Raw genomic sequence first — 15,040 nt, forward strand, 5'->3', positions numbered from 1 at the left:
CGTTTTCCGGTTCCGTTGCGCAGGTGGAAGCGATTTGAAACACATGACATTGTCATAGAATGTGCCAAAGTTTCCCTGGATCCAAAGGAGGCTTCATGTGAGGAAGGTTACACGGTTATGCCTAAACATTTCTCTACCCATTCTCAGCATAAGCCCGCTGACCACAGCTCTAGCCCGTTTTCAGATTCTCAGAGCAGCTTTGGTAAGAGAGACTATTTTTAATTAATACAAAGTTGTACAGAAATTGCAAAACAAACAGGCCATTCAGCCCATCTATTCTGTATTGGTATTTACCCTTCTCACCAGTATTCTAGCCTTATATGCCCTGGCGGAAGGTGCTCAGGCCCCAGAATTATTAAACTCTGTTGCGTTTGGAAGGCTGCAGGGTCCTCAAGCTGAAAGTGAGATACAATTCTCCCACTTGTGCTGAGCTTCGCTGGAGCACTGCAGCAAGCCTGAGACACACATGTTGGCCAGGGGACATGGTAGTGTGTTGAAGTGGCAGGCAACAAGAACATCGGTCATTTTTATGGACGGATATTGATGAAGGCTGAGAAAGGAAGAAAGGAGCATTTCCGTCCTATCTTCACTGAACTTTCTCACTCACCAGACTCCTCACTTTACACGCTCTGCTCCAAAGCAACTCTCACTACAGACCAATGCAGGTCTTTTTATGCTCCCTGAAGAAAAAAACTGAATTCAAGCTTCTGCAAATCATTTTTAACCTGTCATCTTGTTAACCAGTGCAGTTGCTATAAGTGCTTGTTTCAAAGCTAAAATAACATCCTTTCATAATTTCGTTACAATTACTAAGTTAAATTAAAGAAAAACTAAACTTTAGATAGAAATTAACACATTAACCCCTCATCAGCTCTCCATGCAAACATTGGTGCTAAGAAATAAGGTTCCAATATATGTTTTACATTGACTTCAAAAGTTTGTGACCAGAGGGGGAAAAATAAAAAGGGCAAATGTTGCTTGTGGGGGATATTTTATTGCAGTTTTTGACTGGTTTAATTTATTTGTGAAGAGGTTTTAGTGAGCTAATTATTTCCCTTTTTGTTGAATTTTATTACAGGTAGTGCATCATCATCATCAACATACACGCCCCGGGTTCCCTTCTCCAATCTCCCAGGGTCCCAGGCTCATTACAAGACACCACCAACCTTACAACGCCTCCCTGCAGATGGGATCCAGGTAAGCCAAATTCTTGCTAAGCAAGAAAGATCCAGCTCAAATTTTGAATGTCCTGTATTTTAACTTTCTGTCTTCATTGTAGGACACACTCTGGAGTCCATCTTCAGCGTGTGGGCTGTCGACACCTCCATCCTCCAGAGGACTTTCTCCCAGCCCATTTGAAAGTGCCTCCTGCTTACACAGAGTTCACAGTACACCAGGTGTGTATACCCCAGCCCACTGCATGCTACATCTGTAAGGAGTATTGCCCACTCACCTGAGCTGTGATTACATAACCTACACTAGGAAAACCCTTAGGTGCACTGTTCCATTTGACTTTGCACAGTTGGTGTCGTCACAAGCCTTTCAGTGAAATGCAGTTGTGCATCCTTTCAAATGTCCCTGCTTTGGAAATAACATCTGACATAAATAACAAATTATTCCTCTCCTCTGTTTGGGTCATGTTGAACTCTGATATATTACGATTAGAGAGTATCACAGATGTTGTGAAAAGAGCAATTGGAGATAGTCATATCGTACGGAAACAGACATTTCGGTCCAACTCATCCATGCCAACCAGACAACCCAATCTGCCCTAATCCCAATTATGAGCATTTGGCCGATATCCCTATAAACCCTTCCTATTCATGTACCCATCCGCTTGCCTTTGAAATGTTGTAATTGTACCAGCGTCTACCACTTCCTCTGGCAGCTCATTCCATACAAGCACCACCCTCTGCATGGAAACGGTTGCCCCCTTAAGTCCCTTTTAAATCTTTCCCCTCTCACCTTAAACCTATGCTGTCTAGTTCTGGACTCCCCCCACCCTAGGGAAAAGACCTTGGTTATTTGCCCTATCCATGCCCCTCATGATTTCGTAAACCTCATAAGGTCACCCCTCAGCCTCTGACACTCCAGGGAAAACAGCCCTAGCCTATTCAACCTCTCCCTATAGCTCAAATCCTCCAACCCTGGCAACATCCATGGCAATCTTGTCTGCACCCTCTCAAGTTTAACAACAATCTTCCTATGGAAGGGTGACCAGAATTGCAAGCAGTATTCCAAAAGTGGCCTCACCGATGTCCTGTACAGATGCAACATGACCTCCCAACTCCTATACTCAAAACTCCTATACTGATCAATGAAAGCACCTTCACCACTCTGTCTACCTGACACTCCACTTTCAAGGAATTATGCACCTGCACCCTTAGGTCTCTTTGTAAATACTGCCCTGGTTTGCCTTACCAAAATGCAACATTATACATTTATCTAAATTAAACATCATCTGCCTCTCCTCAGCCCATTGGGTCATCTGACCAAGGTCCCGTGTACTCCGAGCTGATAATTTTCACTGTGAACTAAACTACCTATCTTCATGTTATCTGCAAACTTACTAACCATGCTTCCTATGTTCACATCTAAATCATTTATTTAAATAATGAAAAGTATTGGGCACGGCAGATATCCCTGTGGCACATCACTGGTCTCCGACCAAAGAAAGTTAAGAAGAATTCAAAGAGATTCTATGTGCATTAAGGGCAAAAGAGTAACTAGGGGGAGAATCAACTTGGTGGTGTATGTGTGGAATCACAGTAGATGCGTGAGATGCTAAACTATTATTTTGCATCAGTATTTACTGTGGAGAAGAACAGGGAACTTGGGGAAATAAGTAGTGATATCCTGAAAACAGTTCATTTTTCAGAAAATGAGGTGTTAAAACGCATGTATCACTCCCCAGGACCTGATCAAATGTTTCACAGTTTTATGAGAAGCTAGGGAACAGATTGTTGGGCCCCTTGCTGAGAAATTTGTATCATCGACAGCCACAGGTAAGGTGCTGGAAGACTTGAAGATTTGGCTAATGTGGTGCCATTATTTAAGAAAAGCTGTAAGGAAAAACCAGGGAACCGAGGATGAATGAGCCTCATGTCAGTGGTGGGCAAGTTATTGGAGGGAATTCTGAGGGACAGGATTTACATGCATTTGGAAAGGCAAGGATTGATTAGGGATAGTCAACATGGATTTATGCGTGGGAAATGGCTTCTCACTAACTTGATTGAGTTTCTTTTGAAGAGGTGACAAAATTGATGAAGGCAGAGCAGTGGACATTGTGTGGACTTCAGCAAAGTGTTCGATAAGGTTCCACATGGTAGACTGGTTAGCAAGGTTAGATCACATGGGATCCAGGGAGAGCTTGCCAAATTGATACAAAATTGGCTTGAAGGTAGGAGATGGAAGAAGGTGGTGGAGGGTGAAGAGAACCTAACATTCAAATGCATTAACTTAGGGTAACCATTACACTAAGACTGGAGACAATACAGTGCAGTAATGTAAATTGAAGTGTAAGTTATCTAGATGGATGTTGAATTCTCTTTGTAGTGCCTCAATGTTTTAATATCATGTTGTATGCTTTACACATCCCTGTGTCAGAAGCAACCTTTGGTTTTAGTCACTGGGAGGTTACTCGCTCTGACCAAATTTCTTGGCGCAACATTCTTGTTTCACATGTTGGGAAGACAGATGATGAAGAAATTGCAAATACAAAAAATGAGATATAAACTCACTAGTATTTGGAAGAATGAGAGGGGATCTTATAGTAACATGTAAAATTATAAAAGAGTTAGAAAAGGTAGAGGCAGGCAAGTTGTTTTTGCTGATGGGTGAGACTATGACTCTGGGACATGGCCTCAAGATTAGGGAGAGTAAATTTAGGACAGAGATAAAAAGGAACTGCTTTTTCCAGTGAGTAGTTAATCTATGGAATTCTCTGCCCAAGGAAGCGTGGAGGCAGCTTTCATTAAATATATTCAAGATACAGTTGGATGGGTTTTTGCATGGTAGGGGATTTAAGGGTTATGGGGATAATGCAGGTGGGAGGAGCTGAGACAATGGATAGATCAGCCATGATCTTACTCAGCCTGGATGGGCCAAATGGCCTACTCCTGCTTCTATTACTATGGAACTGAAACATGTACAATACTTTGAATACACAAGAGATCAATCAGCAAAAGGAAAAGAGAAGTGATGATGTTTCATTGTGAGAAGGTTGTTCACGTTGAACCTCTGATCTGCAGCAATTAACTTCTACAAGTTAGGGAAGGTTTGAACACATGATCATTAGTTGGTGGGGAGATTAAGGGTGTAAGTGTGTAATTTGTTAATTTTGGTCTCCTCTTTGCAGTAGGTGGAAAAGGATCATCTACTGAAGCACCTACTCTCTCCCCTCCCCCTCCATGTCCTGCAGATGAGCTCATGCACAGTTCATTACCAACAGCAGCATCACTGCCAAGAAAGGTAAAATTCATTGGGTGGGTGGTGTTTACTGATCCAAATTTACGGTTGAGTAATATCAGTCATCACTGTTAGATACTGTTCTCAAAACAAGCCCACGGAATATTTTGAAGGTGTTTTAATTGCAGGTTCTGTGTGCCTTCCTGCCTTTTTCTTTTTCATTTTTATCTGGGCTATCTTAACTATTCTCTCTTTTCCATCTCCTCCCCCCCCCCCCCCCCCCCCCCCACACACACACACACACACACACACACACACACACACACACACACACACAATCCCTGACATGTCACTATAATTTCTCCTGTTTCCAAGCTTTATTTATTAGCAAGGGCTGCTGTGGGAATCAGCGTGGATATGAGTGAAGCCCTTCTGAACATGCTCAGTCATTCTTATAGCTGGTTTTATTGATCTGGGTGCAGTGGGTGCTCTCCAGTTCAATGTTAAGGGGCTTTGCTCAGAATCCAGAGATTCCCAAATGTTTGACTTGGAGCAAGTCATCCTACCAGTGCCTCCATGTATGCTACCCTTTTAAAGTGAGAATGTCCACTCTGAATTTGGAATGGTGATTGCATTCTTCCTCCAGCTCTCTGCAGACTGCCGGTAGTTGCTGTTCTCGGGCACTGCTAGACTATTTTGCATACTCTTTTCCCTATCTCACCCATTCTTCCCCATCCCCTTCTGTGCCTTAGGGAACCTTTTGTGGCTGCCAGTCTAAGCAATATTCCACTGGCCTATCAGTCAGCTTCTGGACTAGTATTTGAAAAATTGCAAGTTCAAATCCTGACAGTCACGAAACTCAATTTAGTATATATGATGGGTAAAAAAGATAACAAAAATTACCACGTTGTGGATTTAAATATCCAGCTGGGTCACTATTCCTTTTATTGTGGAAGAAAGTGCTAGCTTTCCTACCTGGTCTAGTTTACATGCAACTCTAATCCCAATTATGTAGTTCACTCTTTATTGGGGCAATTTTTGGAGGATAATGAAATACTGCCTTTATTATTGTTGTTCATTTCCCAAGAAAAACAAAGTCCTAAGTTGTTTCTTTCCAGTATGTCTTTGATATTCTGTCCTGTTTTCCTTCCACTGTAATATGATTCTTTAACTTGACCTGTTCAGGATTCCTTTGGTTTGAAGGTTTCAGCTCCTGTTGCAATTATTAATTACAGCAAACATGCTTGCCATTGCAGCCTCCTCTGGTGTTCTTAATTGAACCCTTGCATTCCTGTTATCTATTTGTATACGGTTGCTTTTTTAATGCCTCAGTGGTGTACCACTATCATGTCTTATTTTTACTGCTGTTACAGGATGGTAAACTGGAGAGTGGAAAGCCATTAATTAAACAGCGGCATGTGACTAGTGATAAAGGAGCCGCTGACAGCCCAGGTGGTGAGTGGAATGCCTGCTTTGTCCATATTCTGAGTCGATTGAGGTGCTCTGCCTCTCCTCGAAGTACGTTCCAGCATGAAGAAAAATGGATTAACCAGCTAGATTGGGAGAGGTTGATAAAAGTTTGTTTCTAGAAATTAATTTTATGCATACACACCTCAGAAATAGGCCATTTGGCCCAACTAGTCTCTGCTGGTGTTTATACTCCACCTTAGTTTCCTTCATTTTACTCTATCACCATATACATATCTACAGTTTTCACCTTAAAATCCATTCATGTCATTTGTCTCAACCATTCAATATTGTAGGAGGTATCGCTGTCTTAAGTAAAGTTTCTGCTGAATTCTGTATTGGATTTATTATTGACTGTCTTATAGTTTCTAGTCTTGTCATATCAGTGCAAGCATCTTATCTAGGTTTACCTTATCAAACCCTTTTAATTTCAGGGTATTTATCAGGTTACCAGTCTGTGCAATATTGTCTTGTAGGTATTTTACTATGAGACCTTCGTAGACCAGAATTATTAGCTTGCTTGTTACACAAGCAATTTTGTGTATCGGAAGCATATTGTTTCAATGTTATCTCCAGCAAATTTCTTCTCTTTTTACTTGGTCTTTGTATTCAGGCTTCGAGAATGAGAGCATCAAAACTGTCTCCTTGAAAGAGCTGCCGGAGGTTATAAAGGGGTTGAATCTACAACCAGATGGAACGGAGAAGGAGAATGAAGAAGGTACATTCCTTGCAGCAAATGCTGAAAATGACAAGCCAAGGGTATTGAATGCAGGGATTATGAAGGACTTCCCATCCCTATTCCCCCCCCTCATTATTTCCAAACTGTTTCTCTGCCCTTGCCTGAAGGTACAGATACCAAGCATCTCTGTAAAGAATCCTGCCTTGTTCTCCTAAAGTTAACCATGTCGATTTTATAATCTGTGATGACAAACCAATTTCCAAGACCATAGAATGCTGATCAATTGTTCACCAGGAGTGCATTAGTTCTCTAACTGTTCTCTTCATATACTTCAGAGTTCCACTCAGTTTTTAAATTTTTTTAAACTTTGAGATCTAGATAGCAATATCCTGTACGCAGAACGCATACACAATTGGAAAAGGTACAAATTCTTAATAGGAGATGCAGTGACAAGCTGGTATTTTGACAACTTGTGGAGTTTGAATTAGGGAAGTTATTAACTATCTCTTAAGATCTTGGGAAAGCAACAATGATCTTGGTTTGAATATGGGGAGGGTATTGGAAGGAAGAAAAAGGGTGTTGTGTTCTGAAAACAGTAACAATAGCCTTTTTAAAAGAAAGGGAGGCCTTGTATAAGTTTGATGTTTTAGTTACACTAATTGCTGTCCACCTCCTGTCCCTCCGACCTGGGTGTTCAGGTCTCCCTCCACTAATCAAGCACCTAATACAATACAGGCTGCCTGGTCGGAAACATCATCTTTTGTGTGACTTAAATAAAGTTAAAATGCCGCAGCTGCTGAAAACCTGAAATAAAAATTTCAGCGAGAGAAACTCAGCAGACCTGGTAAATCTGTGGAGACCAAAACAGAGTTAACATTTTGAGTCCAATGTGATGACTTCAAAATCTGGTAAAGACATGTTGGACTCAGTGTTAGCTTTATTTCTTATATATAATTGTTATTGTTAGGCAAGTGCGTTAAAGGTTATCAAGGATGGATGGGAATGCGAATTTGAAGTTTTAATGAGATCAGTCATGATCGTATTGAATGGTGGAGCAGATTCAGAGTCTGAATTTGCAGCTTAATTTGTCTGTTTGTATATGGACTGGCTGAGTTTCTTTTGGGTGAGAATTACTTACTCAATTAGATACAAAGATCCCGTCCTAATTGCTGGAAAACAGCTACTAGGTTTTGCCAAGAGCCTTGGCTAGTTAACAAAAATAGATTTGTCATTATTTTATTGTTTTGAGCAATCTTGTATTTCACTGTCAGCAACATGTAACCACAGTTGATTGGTAAACTAATGGCTGAAAGTGTTTGGGGATGTCCCAAGGCCATGAAAGGTGAGAGTGGGAGGTGGTGCTGTTGTAGTAATATCACTTGCTGAGTAATCCAGAACTCCGGTCTGATACCCAGAGACATCGTTCAAATCCCACCATGGCAGGTACTGAAATTTTAATTTAATACAAATGTGAAAAAATAAATGCTGGCCCATTGGTAACCATGTTAACATTGGACTTTCATAAAAACCCACCTGGCTCACTAATATCATTCAGGGAAAGAAATCTGCTGTTCTGACCTGGTCTGGCCGACGTGAGTGGACCACACACTCTCAAGAAAGACTCTTAACTGCCCTCTGGGCAATTCTGGATAGGGCAATAAATGCTGGCCTAGCCAGTGACTTCCACACACTATGAACAATTACTTAAAAAAAAAAGCAAGTTTGTTATTTTTGATGGGTCTAATGTTTGAGCACACTGAGAATTTAGACACACATTCCTTACACAGGCAGTTTAGAATATGGAATTCTCTTCCACAAATGAGGAGGGTGAAGAGAATTTGTTTTGTTTTTGAGCAAAAGGAAGGGCAGGAGAGTCTGAGTACTGCTGATGACTCATAGGAAAAAAAAATCTCCAGCTCAAATCGGCCAAATAACTTGTTCAAGTCTGTTTCTCGTTCCAGCTAATGGGTAACAAGAGTTAACTTTTAACACACATTAGCAAAATAACTGAATTTGTGATTTATTTGATGTAAAGAAAAATAACCTGGCATCTGAACAAATAAGGGATAATGCACCAACTTCACAAAAAAAACTTAATAACTAACATTTTAGAGGTGTTGCATTTCATCTGGGCTTTTTGTGATGTGCAGTAAGATAAAATTGTTTTCTCTCAATTGGCATCTTGTCCTTCACAGGGAGTCTGAGCAGGGTCAGTGACATTGCAATTGATACTCAGCCACTGTTCGATTTCCAGCATTTCCCTTCAGCCCACTAATAAAATAGCAGGCACACCTTCAGTTACTTTTCTTCTCTCTCTAAACCTTTCCAACTCTATCTTCAACATGCTCTTGAAAATGCCCACCTCCTGAACTTTTGTTTACTTGTCCTAATTTCACCTTTATGTGGCACTGTGTCTAATACTCATGCGAACTGTTAAGAGTCATTGTACTGTGTTAAAGATGATTTTTGATGCAATTTGTTTTGTTTTACTTGACTAACAATGGTAGGTGGACTTAAAGCAGAGCTGATCAATTCTCTATACAGATAAGTGAGGGGTGATACAGTTAGGCCTGTACTAGGAGTTTTACTGATAATGAGATCTGCATTTTTATTTTGGCAGCTGCTATTGCTGATGAACTTTCTGAAATTACGCCCATGGATCTTCAGTCCCTGGTTACTCGAGGAGGATTCGACTCGCCATTTCAACACAGGACTGAGACACTCACTGGTCCTCAGATGAAACGTGAGCAGGAATTTTACTCTTCAGCCAGTGAGCAGGGGCTGTGTCCCGAGCCCCAGCAAGCCCTGCCTTCAACTTGCAAAGCGTCAGACCATCACAGACGAGAACAATGTCCTATCAAACAGGGGTTCATGCCCATTGAGAAGCCAAGTGAGAATTGCTCTGGAAGCCCACTCAAACAGGAGATGCTCAAAGCAGGTTCAACATCATTGGATGTTTTTACACCCAGCCCTTTGTTAAAGGTCCAGGCACTGAGGCACCCTTCACTTGGTAGTGGTCATCCCCTCCCATATGAACACCTCTTCGATTTGGCTTTGCCCAAGACTGCGAGTCTCTTCATCAAACAGAAGACCTCTGAGCTGCAAAAGGTAGCTGCCGAGCACTCTGAGGACCCAGTGTTGCAGTCCCCTGTGCCAATCTCACCCCTCGATGTGCTGGACAAGCTTATTCAGCATGGGGGAGATGCACATGTGAAGGAGCTTAGCAGGTAAGATGGGAGGGAATGGGGGAATACCATTGGAGTATTGACTGAGTGCCATACTGTCACGTGCCATCTTTTCAAAGGAATCATTAAACCTAGACCCTGTCAGCTTCCTTGGATGGACATGAAAGATCTCACAGTACTCTTTCAATGAAGAGCTGTGTAGTTCTCTCTAGTGCTCCCCGGCCTTCAATTATTCCTCAACCAACTGCTTTATATTGTTCCAAGGAAATGAGAATTTAACACTTTAAAAATGCAGGTTTTTATGAAGTTTCAAAACATTTTTATTTTAAGTGCAGCAGTATACAAATTCTGCATTTCAAATGAAGGCAAATGCCCTCAATTGTCCTCAGAGACTTTTTAGATTAGATTAGATTAGATTACAGTGTGGAAACAGGCCCTTCGGCCCAACAAGTCCACACCGCCCCGCCGAAGCACAACCCACCCATACCCCTACATTTACCCCTTTTAACCTAACACTACGGGCAATTTAGCATGGCCAATTCACCTGACCTGCACATCTTTGGACTGTGGGAGGAAACCGGAGTACCCGGAGGAAACCCACGCAGACACAGGGAGAACATGCAAACTCCACACAGTCAGTCGCCTGAGGCGGGAATTGAACCCGGGTCTCTGGCGCTGTGAGGCAGCAATGCTAACCACTGATTCCCATTGACATTGTTCAAGATTATTAAGCACTATTTTTAGGGGGAATATTGTAAAGCAGAAGATTTATTTTTAACAAAATGTACAGAACACTGTCATTCATTCTAGTCTACACCTGATCTCCTTGCCAACTGCTGTTGATGAGTTAGTCTTGGACTGGCTGCACCTCTGACCACCAGTTTAGGTGTCAGGCATGGTGTTTCTTTTTGCTGTTGGGTGGCTGGTACAACTTGCCACCTAAAGATATTTTCTGTTGCTGAACAATTTAAATAGGAAAGCTAACTGATGGAAGTGCGTCCCCCATGTTTGTTTTAGAGTTTGTCCTGTGCAGCATGAGCCCCAAAGTCAAAGAAAAATGGTCAGGTAAGTATGGAATTTGCTGTCATGATAAATAATAACCAATAATTAATTGAATCCACTAATTGTTTCTAACTCTGTGATTGCTGTGGATAATTTATTTGATCAATGGGAAGTCACAATGTCCTTGGTGAATCTTGAGTTTCCCTGTGCTTGTGTAGACTCCTACAGCATGGTGGGAGACATTATTAACTATTATCTTCATATTTTTGCTCCTTGGTTGTACAAGCATGGAGATGGGCAGGATGAATAGAATCTGTTTGCTGGGTGAAATGGTTGCAGATTATGTAACAAAACTTTAATGACTACACTGTGAGGAATCTACATAAGTCTGTTTGACTGACCGGGGATATATCACATCCAACTGTTAAGTCACTGGAGGGTGTTTAGTTACGGAAGCAGGCAGCTGATTTTTCTTTCTTCCTTCCAAGCGCTGCCACAGTACTCCTACCACACTCCCCTCCCTCTCTCATCGCAATGACCTTTCTGTTTTGCTATTGGGACAGCAGTAGTTTTCAAACTTGGCGTTTCAAGGTCAGTGTTCAAATAATGGGACTCCCTTACCACCCAGATCCTCCAAACCAGGTTTTGTTACTAAAGGTTGGTGTTATATTAACTCAGATGATGTTTCCTAATTTAGTAATATTTTATGTATACTAACATTGAAACAAAAATTGCACATCTCTCAACCTTACTTTTAAACTCTTGCCCAATCTTGCAATCAGTGTTTGCAATATTACTTTTACATGATTGAATCTGAATAGTATGTGGACTTCTGGTCCATGAGCATCTACTGTGTTGTACCAAATGTTTTATTATGCCTCTTGGCTTTCTCTATCTGACCTCAGGAAATACCTGCCACTTTGGGCATGTAATTCTATTGCCGAGCACTGGCATCTGTTAGGGACAGCACAGAATCTAACCAAAATCGGAAACCCCACTCACCCCGAGGATCTGAAGATAATGTTGATTAAATCTATCTTTGTCATTGTTTCTCTTTAATCCCTATGAAAGGCAAAACCAGTATAAATCTATATTATGCACTTAAATGTGCTGTTTCAATTAAAGAAATTGTTGTTTTGTTGTGGTGGTGGTTGAGAATCTTGGTGAACTTTTTTTTTTTATCCTCACTTTTTTTTATTATCATCAGAATTCCATTTGTACTGTAGCCCAGTGCGTGCCCAGGCCATGTGTCCCAGCACCAGAGATGAGTTTCACCCACAGCCACCTGAAGTTCAAAATGAGACTGAGCGTAGTTGGCACATCCACTTCCATCAGTGGTAGTGATTCAGCATATTTTTCACAGCCTTTCTCCTCTGTGGTACTAATTCCTCACCCACTGATCCCCAGCAGGATATACTCCCTCTTACTTACTGTTTCTCTCAGCTGACCATTCTTTATATGTGAGTCTTCATGTAGAAGGCTTACCCGATCTTATCTAGACATTCCATGTCAAACCGAGTACTATTTTCACACTGATATCCATCTACTCATTTGCTAGCGTCAGCTGCAGGAAAGAAACCAGTGAGTGGTGGAAGGAAGGGGAATGGAGGCTGGTAAGATTCCCCAAACTGTTATTAACAAAGCTATAACTTTGTATTGTTGATTTGTAACCTAATGTCACATCTCAGGTTGACTTTTTTCCCTTTTCGGTCCTTGACCAATTGAAGTTTGCTAACTATTATGTGACTAGCAAGTTTGCACAAGTGCCTATTAGTTCTAGTTGATAAGCTGGTTACCTGTTCTTGACCTGAATCATCTTTCTCACTGTTTGTTTTTGTGCACTAATTTTAGATTGCCTTTGCCCAGCAAATCTGCAGATTGGACTCACTTTGGAGGTATGTTGCATATATTATCGTGACTGCTATCTGGGTTGCAATGCTTAACTGGTGAGTGAAGCTGACACATCAATCACAAATGATGCAGCCAGTACTATGAACAAAGGTTTAAACAAAACAGTTCTAAAAAGCAGACTGATTGCAATGTGACGTAAATGCAATGTTTTAAGTGCTAGATTATCCCCTCTCATTGCCTATGCTTCTAAATCCTTTAAAACAACACTGAGGCAGTATGGGCTCATGTTTTGAGAAGGTTCCCTGAACCTCTGTAGTGCGAGCTTCTCATAAATCACTAAAGCGATGCAGTGGGCACTGAGCAGCAGCTTCCAGGGTTGTGTTACTGTGATGGAAGTTTGGAGAATTGCTGGGCATTCATTGGGAGAGTCTAAAATATCAGAGAAGAATGGGGCAGCATGGTAGCTCAGTGGTTAGCACTGCTGTCTCAGAGCGCCAGGGACCCGGGTTCAATTCAAGCCTCAGGCGACCGTGTGAAGCTTGCACATTCATCCTGTGTCTGTTTGGGTAACCTCTTTGTGCTCCAGTTTCCTCCCATAATCCACTTTAGGTGGACTGGCTGTGGGAAGTGCTGGCTAGGTGGGTTAGCCATGGTAAATGTAGGATTACAGGGATAAGGTCGGGAATCAGTGGGGGTGGGATGATGGGTATGTGTGGACTTGACCAATTGTCTTGCTTCTACACTAAAGGGATTCTATCTTTCTAAACGAAGCGATGCTACGTGAGTAGGTATCTTTGTTCACAGTACTTAGATTACTGAACTAATACTTATTTAAAATTGTCAATTTTTCATTAAAATTACAAACTATCAGTAGCTTCTGCATAAAACTGAAATGGTAAAATTTGTTTTTATTAAGTCACTTGAGTGCCCAGGTTTTTGTGTGTGTGTGTGTGTCTCATACATGTGTTTGATGGAGTTTTGGTGCCAAGTATAAATCCTCTTCCCTCTTCATGTGCAGATCTCTCATTCCTGATTTCAAACACATCTCACTGCTTTGGTTTAGAATGGGACAGCAGTGTTGTGAACAATTCTTTTCAAACCCACAGGCCACAATATTCAAATAAGCAAATAAATAATTTAGACATGAAAAAGATTGACTTCCCTCAGTTTCAAAGGAGCAGGGAGTTACAGATAAGAGACTGCAAATGTCTTTTCACTGTTTGCTTCTGAGGCGGTCTCCCTCACGAGTGGAAACATAAATAATTAAAGCATGGTTGTTCTTATTATGTGCTATTTATATAAAAATATGTTAATACGATTTTAAGAGTGCGACTTTTAAAGTAATGCCATTTGGCTGGGTTACTTTTTATTGAAAGGTTTAAAACATATAACTGGATCAGACAGTCCTTCTGGAACAGATGTAATGAATTCATTATGTGTCAGAGAGCAGAAACCCTTAGAGTGTTCATGGAAGATTTTGTACTGCACTGGTTTATGATAGGGAATTGTTTTTTGCTTGTTTCTGGTTCATTGTAATCAAGGGTTGACCTTTTAGCTTTGGGAATCCAGAGATTAAAGGTTTTTGGGCAGTTCAGAGGAGACCTGACTGGGGTCAGAAGCGACGAGGTTTTCTCTCCTCAAAGGAAGCAATGTAAAAACTTCCATATAAAAGCTTTGTTTTTTCAATTTCCAGACTAGGAACATTTGATCATAAATCTACATAAAGTTAGTTTGCAAATTCTGTTGAGTCTTAGATTGAGTATGTGTACATTTTGGTTAAGAATATGTATAACTATTTAATGTTTGTAAACCTAATTTAGCTTATAGTTGGCTCTAAAATCAAACTTGGAATTTAGGCACTCTGGTTGTGGGATTTAAGCAGTTCCATTGGTGGAGTAGCCTACTTGAGAACCAGCATAAACTGGATCCTTATTAACTCAGTGAGATAGACCCTTTGTGTTGAATGCATATATAGGTAACCGACTTAGTATGACTTAGCACATGAGTATTGGAGTTGAGCATGTCAGAGTTAAGTAAGGGCAGGAAAGAGATGTTTGGTTGCTCTTACCCAAGCAAAGAAGCTGATAGGGGTGTAGGATTGGTGAGTATTTATAGTCTTTTGAGTAAAAATAAGGTGTTTGTTTTGTGTTGAGGTTTTTCTTTCCCTTTCTTATAAATCACTTGTTAGGTTAATAACTTAGAGTATGATACAGATGGCAGGTTGAGTGATGTGTTGTAGCTGTAGCATGTGGAAGCTGCTGGACACCAAGTGAGCTACAGTGAGATCCAAGGTGCCAGGATGTGGTCACACCCTTCATAAATCAAGAGTTTAGCACAACGCGTGTTTCCAAATTTTGGTCTCTTATGCTGATTTGCATTGCCTCAACATTTGTGAATGTGCCTGTGGTGAAATTCTCGTTTCCCCTCCCAACCACCCCTCTCCACTCCC

At 41.1% G+C, this 15,040-nt stretch overlaps 1 protein-coding gene across 6 annotated transcripts in view; it reads left to right on the forward strand.

Moving 5' to 3' along the window:
• tsc1b (TSC complex subunit 1b) overlaps positions 1-15,040 on the forward strand; it is a 46,819-nt gene that overhangs the window by 23,231 nt on the left and 8,548 nt on the right. For 5 of the 6 annotated variants that reach the window (XM_087998180.1, XM_087998181.1, XM_087998184.1 and 2 more), the window contains 9 exons: positions 24-202; positions 1,079-1,197; positions 1,280-1,397; positions 4,358-4,470; positions 5,781-5,862; positions 6,488-6,592; positions 9,174-9,780; positions 10,756-10,803; positions 12,592-12,635. In XM_087998180.1, coding sequence (XP_087854306.1) covers positions 24-202; positions 1,079-1,197; positions 1,280-1,397; positions 4,358-4,470; positions 5,781-5,862; positions 6,488-6,592; positions 9,174-9,780; positions 10,756-10,803; positions 12,592-12,635 — 1,415 coding nt within the window. The remainder of the gene's footprint in view (positions 1-23; positions 203-1,078; positions 1,198-1,279; positions 1,398-4,357; positions 4,471-5,780; positions 5,863-6,487; positions 6,593-9,173; positions 9,781-10,755; positions 10,804-12,591; positions 12,636-15,040) is intronic. The other variant, XM_087998182.1, reaches the window with a different exon arrangement.

This window comes from Chiloscyllium plagiosum, unplaced genomic scaffold, assembly GCF_037043375.1.
Source record: "Chiloscyllium plagiosum isolate Xiang-an unplaced genomic scaffold, Cpla_swu_hap1 HiC_scaffold_21, whole genome shotgun sequence".
NCBI lineage: Eukaryota > Metazoa > Chordata > Chondrichthyes > Orectolobiformes > Hemiscylliidae > Chiloscyllium > Chiloscyllium plagiosum.